The sequence below is a fragment of the Mesocricetus auratus genome, unplaced genomic scaffold (assembly GCF_017639785.1).
Source record: "Mesocricetus auratus isolate SY011 unplaced genomic scaffold, BCM_Maur_2.0 Super-Scaffold_100707, whole genome shotgun sequence".
Classification (NCBI taxonomy): domain Eukaryota; kingdom Metazoa; phylum Chordata; class Mammalia; order Rodentia; family Cricetidae; genus Mesocricetus; species Mesocricetus auratus.
In genome coordinates, this window is record NW_024429269.1 from 6,027,810 (window position 1) to 6,047,333 (window position 19,524).

Sequence of the window (19,524 nt, forward strand, 5' to 3'; positions counted from 1 at the left end):
ATTCACAATCACCTTTTAATCTTCTTTAATATGTACACACAAACACATTCCTAAATATATAAATGCAATGAGCTCAAACTTTATGATGTTACTTGCATGCCTGTTTTCAGGGCTGACCACTTAGTATTTAATAATCAATTGGCATGCTCTTCCTTGGAGAAGATTATTTCTCCAGCTCTCAGCATTCCTTGGTTGGCTGTGCTTCCTTGTTTAGGGCTGAGTGCCCCTTTACTCCTTTCCCAGTATCACGGCTATTGGTGTTGCCCCGTGAGGAGCCTGTTTAGGCATCCATGCTGGTGGGACTTCACAGGTAAAGCTCCCCCGTCATTTCTAGGAGACACTGTCACAGCAGAATCCTGCTCTTCTGGCTCTTAAAATCTTTCTGCCCTTTTCCTGGGATGACCCCTAGCCTTAGGTGCAGGAGTTTTATAGGAAAATGGTTATTAAATGATTAAATATCCAAATAGTTGAAAATTACACTGTAATTTAAAATAAGCATCCACGGATTTATTTTTGGCAGTACTGGATCCTGAACCCAGGTCCTCGAGCATGAAAGGCAAGTGCCCCACATCCCCTACCACCCCTGAGCTCCACATCAGGGTTTAACAGCCTGTTTATGAATACCCAGGAGGCTGGGGTAATGTTCACAAAATGACAGTGTATAAAAAGCAACAAAATTACTATTAGAGTTCTTGAAAATATTTTTTATTCTAAGAAAAGTATAAGCTGTGTCTGATAACAGAAAGGTGAGAGACTGCAATTTTGTTTTATTTCTATACTTTTTTTTTTTTTACAAATAACATGAATTCATACAAACAAAAATACGGACAATTATAAGATTTACCAAAATGTACAGTTTTCTTGTCCAGCTCATTTCAGTTGAAGCCAGCACGAGGGAGCAGAGACTAGCTGGGCACCAATCAAACCTTCCTGAGCAAGGTTTGTTCACTTGATGACTTTTCATTATGGCAAACATTCCAGAGGCCCTAGTCGATAGCTCACACAATCACTTTCCCACAGATTGTCAGACACAAAGTCAAACCGCAGCGACTTACAGGCAGGATCTGAAAACCATGTCTCCTGTTTTTCAGCGGAGTGACTCAGGGTGGGGATGGCAGTGGCAAGAAGAGGGGAGACAGAACAAGCAAGAGGCAAACTTCTCTTTCTGCTTCATTAGATTTTATTCTCAACGTTTCAGATCTTTCCAGCTTTTTTATTTTTTGCACCAAAGAAAGCATCAATACTTTTCATTCCACTCTTGTCAACTTTAGCCAAAGCCTTCTGAGCTGCAGTCATTTTGCTATTCTTCTGTTAATAAAAATAAGAGATTTGCAATATTTGTAAATCACCATACATGTAAATCACACAAGCCCGAGTCTGGGTTCTCTGGGTTCACTGGGTTCAGTAGGGACATGAGTGGTGGAGTGAAAACAAGCCTGCTACCTCCTCAGGATCCAGACTTCTAAAGGAAACCTGCCCCACTCTAAGGAATTGGAGTGTTCCAAGGATGGTTCCTCCGGGATCATTTTGAGGGTGTATTAAATGTAATAGAAGCAATGGGGGCAACTGTTGGGGAATTACAGCCTGTGTTCTTCACCCAATGATGAATAATCCACAATCTGATTTTGTTTGTGCTCTACAGAAAACCAAGGGCAGTGCTGTCATATTCAAAAGATGGCCTGCAAGGAACCTAGCTGTCCCACTGTGGGGGCAAAAAGGAAATGCTTTCCAAGGAGCTGACCCCACATCACTCTGCCATGGAAATTTCTATCTGGTCCTACTCACTGATTCTCTTCAGTGCCATGGTGGTGTGTGACCACCAAGAAGTAGATGGCCTTTCCTTGGAGCACCAGGCAGAAAGATTTCCACCAGACAGATTCACAATGTCCCCATGTACACGGAACAGCAAGAGAATGAGCTATCTGGACAAAACTTGAAATTGGAACTTCTGTTACCAAAGCCCAAGAAATAAAATTGAAAAAACTTAAAGGATATAAGAGCTATACAGTGTTAAACTCTAAGTGGGAGACAACTTGTCTTGGGATCAGTGATTACAAAGAATAAAAAGGGAAAAAATATATGCTAGTTATATACCTAGCCTCAGGAAACATAACTGCTTAAATCAAGCAAAAAGGCTACAAATACCCTGGGAATTTTCTCATGCCTTTCATGTGTCATAAAAAGAGTTACCAGCCTTAATTCAGAGAAAATTCTCATAGATCAACAGAAAAGCATTACTGTCACAACACAGAAACAGACAAGGGTCACAACTGATAGTCTTTGCAAACACAAAGAACCTGGAAAACAGACCTTTCTAGTTAAGAAAATGTTTCCTCTGACAAGCAAAAATGTTAAAAGCAAAAGAAACACACGGTTCAGGCATGGACACAGGACACTTGCAGGCAGTGCCTAGGAGTTACAGCATTTCTGGAAAGCATTTTAGCTGTCTATTTGAATTGCCTGAAAAGGCTGGTGTTCTTTGAGCTGGGTCTTCTAAACTGTGGGCAATGAAGTAAGTGGTCAGAGCAGAGGACTAAATAATGTCTCCCTTTCATCAAAGCAAACCAGCCTATTGGTAACCTGAATGTGCAAACACAGGAACTGATAAAATCATGTGACTGTGGGTCAGGACCAGTGTAGCCACGGAGGTTTAATGGCAGACACTCTCATAACACTAAATAAAAGGGCAGAACCAAGATCTAAGTAATGAATGCAGCATGTTACTCATGATGCACGCTTAAGATAAAACTAAGCAAGAAATGTCCCTCGGTAGACATCTGCTGGGTGAATGCTAAATGGTGGAACCCATACTCTTGTTATTTACTATAATTTCTGGGACCCTTCTTGGCAATAGGAGTGAAAAACAATTCCTGGAGAAGTTGAAATTAAAGCCCTTTCTGCATGCCCAAAGCTTTTCTTAGATTTGCAAAATGTATTAATCTGACACACTCACTATCTGAACAACTGTGAATTAATTATGATGTTAGAAATGCAACCATCCTTGGAAATGTGAGGCTGCTGGGCCTGCAGAGCGCGCCAGTACTCCTGGGCACACATACCTTGCCAGTCTTCAAGTCTTTAGTGTTAAACTTAGTGTAATCTTCTTTTGCTTCTACAGGTTCATCTGATACCTTTAGTTTCTGCAATGTTAGAGCAGCAAAGCAGTGTCAGACAGCATCCTGTCACCTCCACTAAAAACAGACAGACCCTTGGGACCCACAGGACTCCAACAAGTTCACACTTCACAGACTCCTTTACATTTTGACAAGAACTTCAGGGATGAAGCCACTTGTCTCTTCCTAGGAGCAGCCTTGGTGACGACGGGACACACCTGAGTAGGTCCACGACTCGTCTCCCTCAGTCCTTCATGACGTGAACCCACTTTGTATGCTTCATGCACTGTGGGCTGCTAGGGGTTTCAGCCTGCAAGGGCAGTTGAGGGGCCACATGGAAGGCACAGAAGTTGGAGACAAAGATCCCTTAAGGACCCTGCTGCCAGGTGGGTCACTCTGTTCAGCGCCATCCCGAACTAGTGTCCACCACAAACACAGCCAGCATGACTCTGTCACCAGCAACTTTGCACAGAGGGAGCCTTGCCTTATCTGATCCATCCATACAAAATCCTTGCATAGCAAGCAGCCAGAGGACAGGAAACCTAAGCAAACACTCCAGGTGGTAGCAGAGGGTGAGGAGTTAGATCTCAAAATGAATGAATGAATGAATGAATGAATAAATAATAAAAACTAATTCAAATATGCTTATTTACTTGTGTGTGTGCTTGAGTAGGTGCATGCCATACCACATGTGTGGGAGAGAAAGGACAACTTGAGGAAACTGGCTGTTTGCTTTAACTACACAGATTCCAGAGATCAAACGCAGAAGCTCAGGACTGGCAGCAAGCATCTTTGTCCCCCAAGCCACCCTGCTGCCCTTGCCTCATATCTATTTTTTAATGATCTTTTTTTTTTTTTTTGGTTTTTCGAGATAGGGTTTCTCTGTATTGTTTTGGAGGCTGTCGGTCCAGCCCAGCCTCGAACTCACAGAGATCCGCCTGGCTCTACCTCCCGAGTGCTGGGATTAAAGGCGTGCGCCACCACCGCTCGGCTTAATGATCTTTTTTTAATGACCTTTATACGTGTGTGTACGTGTATGTGTGTGTTAATCTCGGTCTTCATACACATCCTGTGTTCATTAGGCCCAGTGCAGCTACGTCAAACCTTCACATATTTTCACCATTCACAAGATCCCTTCACGCCTATGTATACTATGCATGTGAAAATTCTGTGATCTGGGCTGTGTCTTAATGTCAGGTGACCATAGTGGAAAGGAAGTCACACCAATCTTCTCAGAGAAAGCAGAGCTGAGTGGATGGCCCTGTGCTGTGCGGAGGGCAGACTGCAGGGTGATCACACCTGGATTTGCACAGACGGTTTAAGCTCTTCGTGGAAATACCAGATACATACATGCTAGCAGCAGTGCCCTTGAGAAATGCAACCTTATCCCTACTTCCTTCAAACCCTGCATTTGCTGGCAGAGCTGTTGCTCACAGCCCCCAGGACACAAAGAAGACAGGGAACTTCTGAAATTCCTTGCCATAAGAAACAGAAGGAGGAAGGTGTTCTTGGCCACAGAGCAATCTCGAGCAAAGGAACTGTACAATAATGTGCCAGGTGTGGTGGTGCACTTAGGGGCAGAGGCAAGCGGACTGCCAGGAGTTCAAGGTCAACCTAGGCTACAGAGTGAGTTGCAGTCCAGCTTGAAATACTGAATGAGACTCTGTCTCAAAAGATAAAATGAAAAAAGAATACATCTTCCCATCCAGGAGGGTATGGAGAGGCCGATGAACTAGACAGGCCTTCAGCCAGGAGAGCAGAGAGGATAGCCGGTAATATGAAGATGAAGACATAAAGATGTTTGTGTCCCTTCTCTATGGCAGGTATTTCTCCACTGACTCGGGGTAGGGTGCCCAGGTGTTTGGAGACCCGGCAGAAGCAGCAGAAGCTGCAGAAGTTGGGAAGAGGCCAGAGATGACTCAAGATTAGTACTGTCCTTAGCCTTGACCAAAGAAGCTTCTCTTTGGAGTAGTCGGAGTCAAGGCAATGAGAACAAATGGCTTACTGAGTGCTCAGCCTTAAGTGGCCACCTACGTTCCTGGATGGCTCAGAGAACACCACTGAAAAGAGGGCAGGCAGTGTAAGCACTAGGCCACTGAGGAAGGCCATGAACCACTGTCTTACGAGCATGAGCTCACAATGGCTGCACTTGCCTGCAAAGGGGATGGGCGAGACACAGCCAGGAGACATTCAGTCGCAGATGGAGAGGGACTCCTGGGTCCTCTCCCTACTTTGAGGAGAAAGGAAGTTATTGTCTTTGGTTGATACAGCAACTGTTAAGTTACTCAGGGCCCAGCTGACAGCTCCACACCCATGCCCACATGGGTGGCCCTGGTTAAACCCAGGGGGCCACAAAGTAAAACCAAAACCAAAATAAAAAGACCTGAGAGTGGGGTGGGAATTGGTGGAAGGAAGGGGATTTGTAGCAGTGGGGGGAGGCCAGAAGGGTGGAGGATGTGCCAGCAGAATGTGTCATCTATATGCAGAAACTGCCAAAGAATAAATTAATTTTAAATGTATCACAGAGAGATAGCATTATAAAGCACATGGACCTGCCTCACTTCACTGAAAAGTCAAATGAAGAAATCCACTGTTCATAGCTGGTACATAGGCCAAGGGCATCCACCACAGTACAAAAGTTCACTATTCGGGAAGAGGGAAGGTGCTTTAAAAGCTCACACCCACATGAAAACCAGTTAAAGTGTTTATTAAAGGAGAACAGGCAAAGAAGAGGAAGAGGAAGGGATGGGAGGGAAGAAAAATGAAGGGAGGAGGGCAGTGGAGGGGGAAGGGAAGGGAGAGGATGGGATGGGAAGGATGAAAGTGGAGGGGGAGGAGAAGGGGCGGGTGAGGGGAAGGGAAGGGAGAGGATGGAAACTGGAGGGGGCAGTGAAGGAAGGGAAGCAGCGTCTTCCACATGTGACTAGTTTTTAGACTAATTCTGCTATATACACTAGGAAATATGGGGATGTGGTATTTCCTGTTATTTTGATATTTAAAAGTCTGAATCATTATGGACTGGGCAGTTGCTTCAGTAGGTCAGAAGGAGACACAAAAGAATGTGACTAAGCAGGTGTGTTCTAGGAAGTTAAGAAGCAGGGTAGCCTGGACCAACAGTCCCTGGCCTTCAGCACTCATCTCCAAGCTCAGTAACTGCATTCAGCTCTGTAAGTTAACAGCCACAAATCAAAACCTACCGGGGTGGGAAGCTGGGCCTCAGCAAAGGCAGGCACATGGCCATGGGGTGGGGTGGGAGACACCAAATACAGTAAAGATGTGATGTTCCATGCAACTCTTTATAACTACATGCACAGACTCCTGAAAGCAAGCACTCATGTCTTTAAAAAAAAAACAATCAACTCCTAGGCACAAATAAGAAAGGCAGACACAGCCTGTGCTGTTTAAATAATTTAAAATTTTTGTTTGTTTGTTTGTTTTTCAAGACAGGATTTCTCTGTGTAGCCCTTGATGTCCTGGAACTCTTATCTGGAGATCAGGCTGACCTTGAACTCAAAGATCTACCTGCCTCTGCTTCTGAGTTCTGGGATTAAAGATGTTAATTAAGAGTGGGATTAACACCTAGCTTCAGCCTGCCCTGTTTAAACTACATTATATCCTCCAGTACAGTGTCCTCTGAACCCCAGAATCCCTAGGACACACAGAGAAGGAGTGCAAGGCAACAGTCTAGGGCAGATACTCAGGCTGAGGAGCATGAGATGCTGAGATCTAAACATTTTGGCAAACTAAAGCTCACAGGCCAAATCCAGCCAATGCCAGGCTTTAGAAAGGTGTTCTCCTGAAGCACAGACTTAATGTGTGCTCTGGTGGCTGGCTTCTCTGTTCTCACTAAGTACTAGAGCTGAGCCGTTTCATCACTTCCTGTCTGCTCAGGAAACCCAGAGCGCTGCCTGCTTCAGGTTACAGATACTGTGTGCTTCAGTCTTGTCCTAAAGCAGTGGTTCTCAACCTGTGGGTCATAACCCCTTTGGGAGTCAAAAGACCTTTGCAAAAGAGTCACTTAAAATCATCAGAAAACATGTATTTCCATTACAATTTATAATACTAGTAAAACTACAATCATGAAGTAGCAATGAAAACAATTTCATGGTTGGGGGAATCACTACAATATGAGGGTCACAGTCTGCCCTTTACAGAAAAAATGCTGACCTTGGATCTAAATAAAAAAATGACAAAACCACAAATTATTTAAATTTTGGAAATCAAAAAAAAAAACCAAAAAAAACAAAAAACAACCCAGAAGGCTGGAATGGAGAAGGAGAAGGAGAAGGATGAACTAAAGAAATATATTACTAGGTATGATCAAGACACACTATGTAGGTATATGAAGTTCCTGAAGACTAAAAAATTATGTATACATATTAAATTAGGCACACGTATTAAATTATATATACATATACAAAAATAAAGGCTAGTGCTTTAACAGTTAGTGTACAGTGAGGTGAAGTAGCTGGCAGACAGATAAGGCAGGACATGGCTGTAATCCCTGTGCTTTGCAGGTGCAGGACTGTGAGGTCCTGGCCAGCCTGAGCTGTATATAGAGATGTTGCCTCAAAGATAAATAAGTGAAAAACCAAAATTAAAATACTTTAAAAATAAAGGAGGCAATATCAGGTGTGGTGGGAGGTAGAGTCAGGGCTATAATGAAATCCTGTCTGAAAACAACAACAATGGAAAGGAAGAAATACTTCATTCCAGAAGATATCAATGGTGAAAACCCAGCTGGAAAGATATTTAAGAGCACTGGTTGCTCTTGGAGAGGACTTCTGTACCCAGCACCCAAATGGCAGCTCATATTCATCTGTAACTCTGGACTCTGCAAGCACTGCATATGTGTTACACTTACACACATGAAGACTAAATACTCACATATAAAATTAAAAATTAAAAATCTTGTTTTAAAAATGAGAACTTTTGTAGATCTCTGTCTAGTAGTTTGTTTTTTTTTTTTAATGGGAGTGAAAAATGTCTCTGGGTGACACCCTAGACCAGCAGTTCTCAACCTGTAGGTCATGACCCCTTGGGGGGGGCATTGAATAACCTTTTCACAGGGGTCAAATATCAGATATCCTGCATATCAGACATTTACATTATGATTCATAACAGTAGCAAAATTACAGTTAGTAAGTAATAACCAAAATAATCATATGGTTGGGGGGTCACTACAACATGAGGAACCGGATTAAAGTGATGCAGCACTAGGAAGGTTGAGAACCAGTGCTTTAGACAACCAAAGTGTGTGCTGTTCTCATCTTGGAGTAGCACATAAGGATCTAAGATTTGGCTAGAACTGGGAGGCAGGCTACAGTTGTGACAAGGTGTAGACAACATCTGACTTCGCCATCTGGCCTTCACAGGCATGTGTGCATATGTGAATGTACACCCACAACCACATACATGAACATGCGTGCACATGAACAAAGGCATGTGCATTGCTCATTGAGGCCAAAGAGGATATGGAACCCCCTGGAGCCCTGGAGATTGTTATAGGTGGTTGCAAGCCACCTATCATGGGCACTGGGAACCAACTCTGGTTCTCTGCAGAAGGAGCAAGCACTCATGGTTGTTGAGTCAGCTCTCTAGCCCTGATCTCTATATGTTAACAGAAATGTATGCTAAATTCAACTTGGTTTACACCATCCAGGACAAAAAAGTCTACAAACTATAACAGTCACACAATCCAGAGTTCAAGTTATACCATGTCATGCAAGATAGATTTTTTTCCCTTTAAAATAGATTAGAAAAGGCTGAAGTCATGGTTCAAAGCACAATAGTTTTCTAAGTCCCTAAAGATATCTTGGTCATGGTTTCTTACCTTCGATGGAGGGTTTGGAATTGAAGATGGAGGGTCTGGAAGCCTAAGGAAGTTAAAAATAAGCATCATTGTCATGGTGTGCCTCAAGTCTCAAAGACACACAACAGAGGTCTAGTGAGTCTTATTTGGTGGAGGGACCCGACCTTCACATACTGTCCTGCTCACCTCAGTGAAGCAGGTGGTTCTACTGAATGAGTGAAATCCTGCCTCCTATGTCCTTACACTAGCAATGTCTAAGTTAAGACACAGTTGAACCCATTGCGTTGCAGCGAGTTACTCTGCTTCCACCTCCATGATTGCATTTTGGCAGAAGAGCAGCTTTTTTTCTTCATAAATGACAATGCTAGCATTTTCTTTAAAAGTGAAAAGTACTGTAACTGTTCGGGAAAGTCATACGAACGTCATTGTTTCTCTATCAAAGAGTAGTTTAGTTTGCACTATCTCCCAACCAAAATATTTAACCCAAAATTCAGTGTAAAGGAAAAAAAATCAGCACAAATAATGCAAAAGAAACAAAGGCCTCTATCAAGACAAGCAGCTTGGGAATCCAGAGAAACGTCAAGCAGAGGAACGGTTAGGAAAAGACGCTGTCCACAACAGTAACTAGTAAAACCAGCTTCCACTACAGTTTTAGGAAAAGACGCTTTCTGCAACTGTAACTAGTAAAACCAGCTTCCACTACCGTTTTTTTGAAGCAGGTGTGGTGGGTAGTTTTACTGTCAAACTGACACACCTGGAATCACCCAGGAAGAGGGAACCTCGACTGAAGAACTGCCTAGAACAGACTGGCTGGCCTGTGGTCTGTCTGTGAGGTAATGTCTTCATAGATGAGGGAGGGCCCTGCCCACTGTGGGCTGTATAAGAAATCTACATAAGCAAGCCAATAAGCTGGATCTCTTATTACCATGGTTTCTGCTCCAGGTTCCTGCCCAAGTTTCCCTTGAAGATGATCTGTAACTTGTGGGTCAAAAGAACCCCTTCCTTCCCCAGGTTGTTTTAGTTAGTGTTTTATCACAACAACAGAAAGAAAACTAGAACAGTAGGACCTATGGAATTTGCTGTAAGTAGCAACAATATTATCACCTATTACACGATAAAGAAGAAAAAGGATTTAATCAGGATCAGAAAGCTATAAAATCACCACACACATAAAACCTTAATATCAACTACTAATATCTTGAAATTTAACAAGAAAAATAAAGTCTTTAAAATATGTTAAAGATCTTCATAAAGGAAGTCTACAAATCACGTCATCCTGAAGACCGGCCACTCCCCTAAGGCCACCATTTTGCAGTGACCTGAGCACTGGGCACCATGAAGGTACTTGGTGAAGATCCTATAACCGTAATCTCTCTTAAAATGACCACAACGAACCAAATTAACTGCCATAAGGGATAAAATTTTAACACACATTATCCCCTAAAACTGCACAAAGCTGTAATTTTAACCCTGAACTTAAGTTGCTACAATCAGTTTCCACCAAATCAAATCATTCTGCTTAATGTCCATTAAAAATCACTTCCTGCAAGATAGGTGGGACTAGGAGAGGTAGAGGATTCTGGGAAACAGAGGCACAGTCAGTCACCATGTAGGACGGGAGAGGAGTAAGAGGTATGGACCCATTCTCCAGTAATTGAAGACCATGTGGAAATACTCAGATTAGCAGTTATGGGTTAATAATTAAGTCAGAGCTAGCCAATAAAAAAAAAATAGCAAACAGCCAACAGCTGTTAAAAAAAAATCACTTCCTGTTCACACAGTGTGACACAGCCCAAGGATAACATCTCATCACAACCTGACATGCCATGCCATCTAGGACCCACTGTCAGAAACGAGCACAAAGGAGCTTGTGAATCAGTGTGGAGATGAATGACACTTACTTCAAGGACTTAGATAAGTCATCACTTAATTCTTTAGGGATGTAATCAGAGATCAGACCATGGGCATAGTGAACATAATCCTCTGAAAGAAACAGAATAGGGAATGAAAACAAATTAGTAATATTGTAGTTGTGTGTTGTGGAACATTAGTTTAAAATGTTACATTCCTTTATGCTGTAGATCATTTGTTTAATGATACAAAGATGTGTTGCATTCTTTTTTGTTGCATTTGTTTAACTCTGTGAAGCTGTGTTACTTTGCCTGTCTTGACTGGTCTAATAAAGAGCTGAATGGCCAACAGCAAGGCAGGAGAAAGGATAGGTGGGGTTGGCAAGTATAGAGAATAAACAGGAGAAATCTGGGGATAAAAGGCGTGAGAAAAGAGAAAACAACAGGGTCAGCCACCCAACCACACAGCCAGCAACAGAGTAAAAAGGAAAGAAAGCTATATAGACTAAGAAAGGTCAAAAGTCCAGAGGCAAAGCATAGTTAAAGAGAACAGGATAATGTAAGTTAGAAAAGCTGGCTAGAAACAAGCCAAGCTAAGGCCCGGCATTCATAAGTAAGAATAAGTCTCCATGTATTTACTTGGGAGCTGGGTGGCAGTTCCTCACGTGTAAAACACAACCAGCTACAGCTACAAATTCTTGTTGTATGTGGCTTTGGAAACTCACCTAAACTCTACTTTCAGATTTTGCATTGGTAAAACAGGGATATTAAGACCTACCTGTCAGTAAAAGAGAAATACAATGGATGAAATGTAATATGGGATGCTGCCATAGGTGACACAACACAGTGGATGGCCCTAAATACCCCTTTCCAAACCAAAGACACAGGCCGGCTTTTTTAGTTCAAGTCCCAAATACACATAAAATTACAAACCAGTTGTAACAACAGCAAGAACTATCTGCATCTCTTTTTATGGCTACATTTTTGTAAGCCGGCTCCAATAAAGATGAAAGCTAATTACTGAGCAGGAATGAGTATGCTCTGTTCAAGGAAATAAAACAAAATATGTAAAATTACTTACATGACTTGTCTCTCTTGCTTTGTAAGAATGCATTTTATACACACACACACACACACACACACACACACACACACACACACACACACACACACGAAGAACAACCAATTCAGCAGAATGTGGGGTTGTTAATTTTAAACTTCTGGCGTTCAGCACCAACCACACTACAATGTGTTGAGGATGTCCTTATGTCCTTTAGTTGCAGAGTCTGCCTAACATGCTTAAGACTGTAGGTTCAGTTCTTAGAATGGATAGGAGGAAGAAGGGAAGAGAAGATGGAAATATAAACCAAAAAACTTTTTTTGCAAAGTAAATTAATTTCACTAGGAACACCGAGAGCTCTCTCAGGAGAGGTGAGATACTGAGACTGTAAAGACCGAGCTCCCCTGGGGCCCTGAGGCAGGATATGGTCAGGCCAACGGCAAAGGCCAAAGGTCATGTAGTCTCACTGAGAACCTCCGTGGGCATTCCTCTGGCTTCACTATTTGCTAGCTAGGAATTTGGCACAGCCTTGCCTCTTGTGACATGTCTGGTATACCTGTCATATTACAAACACTTGGTAACGGATAACAAGACTGTTCCGAATCACTATCACCATTAGTATAAAATACTATTCACTAAACAAACGATTCGAGCCACTGTTAGTAACTGGCACCACCTGAGGCTGAAAACTGAGATCAAAGGAACACCTGCCCGCATGGGCCAACAGGAAGCTTCTACTCTTTAAACCCTCGGAGAACAGACACAGGTTAATTCTGGGGCAACCCTTTGCTTACCTTCCTTGTCCTTGGAAACCTGATCACCAGAGAAATATGCAGATGACTGTACCCGAGCTCCGACATTGACATTATTGGCTTTCAATGCTGCCACAGTTTGGCTGACCTAGAAGGTAAACACAGGGATGTACTTTCAACTTAACTGTGTAATGCCACAGCTTTCCAGATGGCTTCTGGTTCACATGAAATCCTAGAACTATCTTTGTCAGTTGTGGTGTTTTGAATAAGAATGACCCTCATAGGCTCACATAGTCACCAAGGAGTGGAGCTCTTTGAAGGGATTAGGAGGCCCAGGCCAGGTTCGGTCTCTGCTTTTCTCTGCCTAAGATCAGCTGCTGTTCCAGCATCATACACCCTGCTATGAGGGTATTGGACTAAACCTCTGAAACTGTAAGAAGACCCCATTAAATAAATTCTTTTATAAGAGCTGCCTTGGCCATGTCTCTGGTGACTGAGACACCAGCAGTCAGAAAATGAGAGAGAGGGCTTCAGTACTGGAAGCTCTCAACACACGGCTTTCTGAGACCCATACAACATGGTGGGAGGTGCTGCGAGGATGGAGAGAAAGGACTCTACAATTAGCCTGCCCCTCCCTAGTTCAGTGAGCAACATCCAACCACAAGAGCTCCCAGCAGCCAGGGACAGGACCTGGGATCCCTACAGGTATTTTTCTGGATGTTCAGGATGGTCGCGGATCTGGTCTTATTGTCTAGTCTGCAAGGCCACACACCTTTTTCAGCAGCCACTTCAGGGTCTTCTCTGAGCTATACTTGTAGTACTTCTTGCTGTTTACTTCTGCATTGAATTAAGAGAAAAATAAGAACCTCAGTGTAACAAGCGAACAATAGTCATAAACCTATAATGCAAATCAGATACTTCAAGCCATTTCATAGTGGTTTGTACTATTCAAAACCTGAAGACAAAAACCTGAGAACACACATGAGATAGTAAATAAAAATAAAATCCCAAGCAGAGTTTGGGTACCTCAGACGTCAACCACCAAGTGAGTAGACTTATAAGAAATCTTCAACGCATACAAGCAATTTAGAAGAAAACACTCTTTAAAACACAGTCAACTTGCTAAGCAATCTTATTTTTTCTGAACTCACTCCAGTGTTTTCACTAAAACATGTCCTTTTTCAATAAAAACAGAAATCCCAAGGTTTGGGGTGGGAATCAAAGTAAAGCAGGCAGCTAGGAAATTCATTGTATATATTCAGGGGTAAGCATCTTAATATCTACTCAATGCTCCCCTGGTGGGATTAGTGAACCCCAAAAGCACAGATGTATCTGTCTCTTGAAGTAGTACCAATATACTCATTGCTAGTTCAGGAGGATTTAGATTCATGGTGACCTCAGCGTGGTTCCTGATAGGGATGAGAGTCCACTCTTGTAAATGATACCTCCTCGTTCCATGATGCACCTGGCTTTACACACCGGGTCATTAAACCAGGACCTCCAGTGTAACATTTTCTTTATGGAGCTCTCTTCTTCCTCCCCCAGACCCTTTCTATAGCCCTACAGCACTCATGTTTATGAACACTGGAAAGCCTATGACCAGTAGACTCCACGGGAATCACACATAATGACTCTTCCTCCTCTCCCTCTGGGCCTCGGGAAATGGAAACTGCTTTTCCAGGGTAGTTTATTAAAAGTCTATTAAATGATCCTGACCCTCAGTCTCTATGCATCTCCCACACTGTCATCTCTGGGGGTGTTACTGGAAGCACAAGCAGGACATTCTGTCTGTCACGTGTCTAAGAACTCTTGCCCTTCTAGGGCAGCACTGCCTAGGCACATGGCCCACTGTAGTGCAAAGCTGTAGACCGGACTGCAGTCCTCTGAAGACCATCTCTCACCCTGCACACAAGTCAGATCCTGTGAGCATTCAGCCACCCAGTGAAGGCACACTGTTTAGAAATTCACTCACCACCTAAGAGACTTCCGAAAAAACCTCAGTGCTCAAGTCTCTCCTGAAAGATTCACCTCTGCTGCTCACTTCTTTTGCCCTGATTTCCAAATGTCCTGGAAGAATCCCTTGAGGTAGGCTCTCCTACCCATCTTGGGTGGAGTTAGACTGAGCTGCCTGTCTGGGTTTACAAACACCCAGCTTCTGTCCTGTTGTCGCCTTGGGATGTGACATCAACATAAAGGAGGGGATAACTTAAGGGACTGTTGTGAGCACAAGGGGGGGGGTAACACACACAGATTACAATACTGTGTCTGCCACACAGAAAATCGGAAAAAAAAAGATCACAAAGGAGCTACCAAGTTCTTTACATATACTTCCTCCTTGATGGTTAGAATGAATCTCAGATGAAAATGATTTTAGGAATCTTTTTTTTTTCTGAGATAGGGTTTCTCTGTGTAGCTCTGACTATCTTAGAACTCTCTCTGTAGACCAGGCTGGCCTTGAATTCACAGAAATCCACCTGCCTCTGCCTCTGGAGTACTGGGATTAAAGGTGTGTGTCATCACACCCAGCTAAGAAGGGAATCTCAACAGTAAGAGATTGCCTAGCTCAGGTTATCTTGTGGGTGTGTCTTGAAGGATTCCCTCAACTGTACTGATTAGGGTGGGAAGGCCTGTCCATCGTGGATGGCACCACTCCTGAGTTGTGTAAGAGTAGACAAAGCCAGGTGAGGACCAGCATGTACCCAGGCATGAATTTGCTGCTCTGCTCTTGACTGTGGATGTAACGTGACCACGTGACCATCTCTCAAGCTCCTGCCACTCTGGCTGCTCTGCTATGATGGACTGTAACCCAAAACTGTCAACCAAAATAAACCCTTTCTCCTGCAAGGTACTTTCCCAGAGCATTTTATCACAACCACGGCAGACAAAACTAAAACATGCTCCCCCACACTAAAGTTCCCCAGTTCTCCTATCTTTCCCACCTCAGGTGGCCACTGAGCACCTGACAGATTCCTTTCTGCTTTATTCTAGGACAGTGGTTCCCAACATTCCTGACACTGTGACCCTAATATGTTGTGACCATAAAATTCTTCCGTTGCTACTTCATAACTGTAAATCTGCTACTGTTAATGAATCATACTATAAATATCTGATATGCAGGATGCCTGATAGGTGACCCCCAGAGGGTCTTGACCCATAATCTGAGAACTGCTGTTCTAGAGCGTCATAGAAATGGGTGATACAGAGTGTATTCAACAGTTTCTGAGAGACGTATGCCTGCTGCTGTTTGCAGAAGCTCCCGCTTTAGGACTGTGGTGCAGTCCTGTTTAGAGACTACATTTCTCACCCATCTAAGACAGCCATTGATTTACTCTACTTTTGGGCTATTTGGGGGGTATTTGCCATTTAAATCAAAAGAGAGGCTGCATCTGCACTCAAGTTTTTGCACTGACACACATTTTAATATGCCTAAATAAAAAGAATTAGGAGAACTCCTGAGTCACATAAAACTGTCAAGCTGTCATAACTGCATTTTCAACTCATGGTAAACTGAGAAAACTTAAAATGATTCGTAATTATTCTTTATTACTTTAGCATTCATAAATGGTTATGGGCAACTTCATCTATGTCATCCACAAAAAGATAGCTATCCATCCCAAACACCGCATCAGGAAGGACCTTTACTGAGATAACTCTTTTTTGGGGGGGAGGGGGATGGTGGTTTCGAGACAGGGTTTCTCTGCGGCTTTGGAGGCTGTCCTGGAACTAGCTCTTGTAGCCTAGGCTGGTCTCAAACACTCAGAGATCTGTCTGCCTCTGCCTCCCAAGTGCTGGGATTAAAGGAATGCGCCGCCACTGCACAATCTTGGTGCCGCATACCGTATCTCAGATCCAAAATGGATCCCCCCAAATGTGGCCAGATAGGAATTAGATCAGAATTAGCAGACCTCTTGAATGTAAGTTAGCTCCCCCATCCCCCTCTACTCCGGTATGCTTCCCCTACTGAAAGCTTATGCTTCTTGGAGTTACCATTTTCTTGGTTCCAGAAGAACTGTCACAGTTGCCAGACCATCAGTGACCCTAAACCACCATAAATTACCAGCATGTTTTGGTGCCCACACTTTCTTTTTCCTTAACTCTGAAATTATTTGGGTGGTTTTTGAGGTACTGATACCAAGTTTGCATAGTGTTTCTAACTTGACAAAACACATTCACAAACGAAAATATAAACATGATATACTAGAAACTGTGTGATCCAATAAAAGCTGGTAGAGGAATGGGTATAGCTAAAAATGTTTACATTACAAACAAACAAACACCACTCAGATCTCAAATAAATAACTTAATGACGTACCTCATGTTTTAAAAAGAACAAACCAAACTTTGAATCATTAGACAGAAAGAAAGAATAAAACCAGGGCAGAAATTAGTTAAATACAATGAAATGACTATAAAGGATCAAAGAAATAAAAATTGACCTGAAGAGGTAAGATTGACAAAGCCCAAACTAAAAGAAAAAGACCCAAAGTAACAAAATAGAGGTAAAAAGATACATGACAAGATATACCAGTGAAATTCAAAAGATCACCACTTTGAAAAATTATATTCCAGTAAATGGGAAAATCTTGAAGAAATGATTAAATTTTTAGATATATATGACTTACAAAAATTAAGCCAAGAGAATATAACAACTTAACAAATCTACAGATAAGAAACATCTATAAGCAAGAAATCGAAGCAGTAATGGCTCCCAGCTGAAACCCAGACCCAGAGGACTAGCTGCTGGATTCTCAGGCAGTGCTAAAGAAACAGCATCAGTGTTCTTCAAAATACTGCATAAGACCGAGAGCAGGAACACAACCACCCTTATTTCATGAAGTCAGTACCCCAATAGTCAAACTGAATAGGGATAAGACCAGTAATGAGCGCAGATCTAACAATTCTCAATAAAACACTTGGGAACTCAATTCAACAGCACATTAAAGAGGTCATTCATGACCAAGTGAGCTTCATTCCAGATGGGAGCTTTGTTAAAGATATGCAAATCAGTAAGTTTAATAACAACATCTAAATAGACTCAAGAACAGAAATCACATGACCCTCTCAATAGATGAAGAAAGGGCCTTTGACAAGTCCAACATCTTTCTATGAAGAAGTAAGACTCTAGAGAAGGAATATATCTCAGCACAGCAAAGGCCATGCATGACAGACACAGGCAACATAATACTAAATGAGGAAACTTCACAGTTTTCCCTCTAAAAGTGGGAATGAGGTAAGGGTGTCGGTGCTGCCATTCTTGTTCAACACACTGCATGAAGTCTCAAAGTTCACGATACACTTGAATGAAGCTGTCTGTATGAAGCCCGTCACTATATGCACCAACATGCACATCACTCATCTCCTCCTGTCAAAACACCTGTGACTCCCATCTACAAGTACGCTCTTCACTCCCCAGCCTGCTCCTCTGTGACTACATTCTCTCTCCTGGATGCCAGAGTGCATGCCTTCTAGGCTAGGTTGAGGCTCAAGCCCAGCGTCACTAGACTCCCTCCTTCAAGTGAGCACCACTGCATCACCAGATCCGGGTGGCTCTACCTCAAGACAGCTGCTTCCCTCTAGCTCCATCTCCCAAGCCCAGGCTCCTTGCGCTTCCATTTTGATGACTGTGACATCTCGGCCTCTTCAGAACATACGACACTTCTCAAATCTCCCTGGTGAAAACCTCGCAGATCCACATGACCACAGCCTGATTCTGAAGGCCTGTGTGCCATACCTTTCTCCTCTGTCACATGCCGAAGCGCCTTCTCAAGCTCGGGAAATTTCAGCAACAAGGCGCAATCTGGAAACATGTCGTCCACTACCACCTGATCCAAGGGCTGGTACTTTCCCTGAAAGGGATATCTGAGTCAGTCAGGTGGCAAACAGTCCACTCGGTGAGCTTTTCCACAAAAGAAGAGCAAACAATGGACCATTCCACAGTAAATCTTCACATGAGCATCTGAGCTCCCCCTTCCACTGAGGGGCTTCTAAACTGGGATAGCTCAAGGGCCGACCCTGAGCTCCTCTTGTAAGAAGGGCCTTCCAAACATCAAGCTAGCTCCCTCCAGGATACAGCTGCTGCGTGAAAAGAAGATCCCAGGAAAACAGACAGGACTGAAAAGATGGTCCAGCTATTCCATATGGAAAAGAGCCAGCTGAGGTCACAGAGCAGAAGTCCCCACTGTCACACACGCCTAGAACATGCCTAGACAGACCAGACCCAGAATGTATTATCTGCTTCCCTGTCTTCACTCCAGGGCTGAAGAAAAACAAACAAACAAAATCAAACAAACCAAAAAGGCCCCTACTCTAAAAAGAAAAATTCCCAAAGTGAACCCATTTCTTCAGAAGCTATCAGCTGAGGCTTCCAAATTAGACAGGAATAAAGAAAAAGGCAACTATGATGTAAGCACAGAGACACAGGCAGGCTAAGACACGCCCAGATAGACAAGCTGACATAGCTGTCAGGGGTGAGCCATGCAGATGGTCCCAGATGTAGTTTCTCTGAACTTTTCTAATGGCAGAGGGAAAGCGTATCTGATGAAGACATTCTCCTGATTTGGGAGCCAGGCTTAGGAACAGATGCAGGTCCCACCTCTGCTTCTCTGTTTCTGTGACCAAACTTCTAAATGCGGATGTGTGACTGATCGATTTTCTCTGGTTTTCAAGGTGAGTCCTCTTCTTTCACAGTACACGTGATAACTTGTTATATTTTTCCATTCAGCTAAAAGAGGCAAGGAATGCCTGGCTGAAATGGTCTTCCGCCTAACCCAGGCTCCCCAGTGTTACAGTCTTTAGATTTCTACTTTAAAGGCATGTCTTCCATGATCAACCAGTATTTTTATACTTGGTTGCTTTAAACAGTACTGACAGGAATGATACCACAGTCATCATAGAAGTTTTATCATTACTATTGTATTCTTACTTTCTTTGCTACGTG

General features: G+C 43.0%; 1 protein-coding gene across 3 annotated transcripts in view; it reads right to left on the bottom strand.

The window, feature by feature from the left end:
* Rnaseh2b (ribonuclease H2 subunit B) overlaps positions 1 to 19,524 on the bottom strand; it is a 53,066-nt gene that overhangs the window by 10,698 nt on the left and 22,844 nt on the right. The window contains exons 5-11 of one of the 3 annotated variants that reach the window (XM_005075283.4): positions 18,319 to 18,433; positions 13,360 to 13,424; positions 12,630 to 12,735; positions 10,827 to 10,908; positions 8,947 to 8,989; positions 3,060 to 3,140; positions 1,163 to 1,308 (exon numbers count right to left, since the gene is read on the bottom strand). In XM_005075283.4, coding sequence (XP_005075340.1) covers positions 1,195 to 1,308; positions 3,060 to 3,140; positions 8,947 to 8,989; positions 10,827 to 10,908; positions 12,630 to 12,735; positions 13,360 to 13,424; positions 18,319 to 18,433 — 606 coding nt within the window. In that variant the 3' untranslated portion in view covers positions 1,163 to 1,194. Of the gene's footprint in view, positions 1 to 1,162; positions 1,309 to 3,059; positions 3,141 to 8,946; positions 8,990 to 10,826; positions 10,909 to 12,629; positions 12,736 to 13,359; positions 13,425 to 18,318; positions 18,434 to 19,524 lie in introns of those variants that run through there. The other 2 variants (XM_013117204.3, XM_021230231.2) reach the window with 2 other exon arrangements.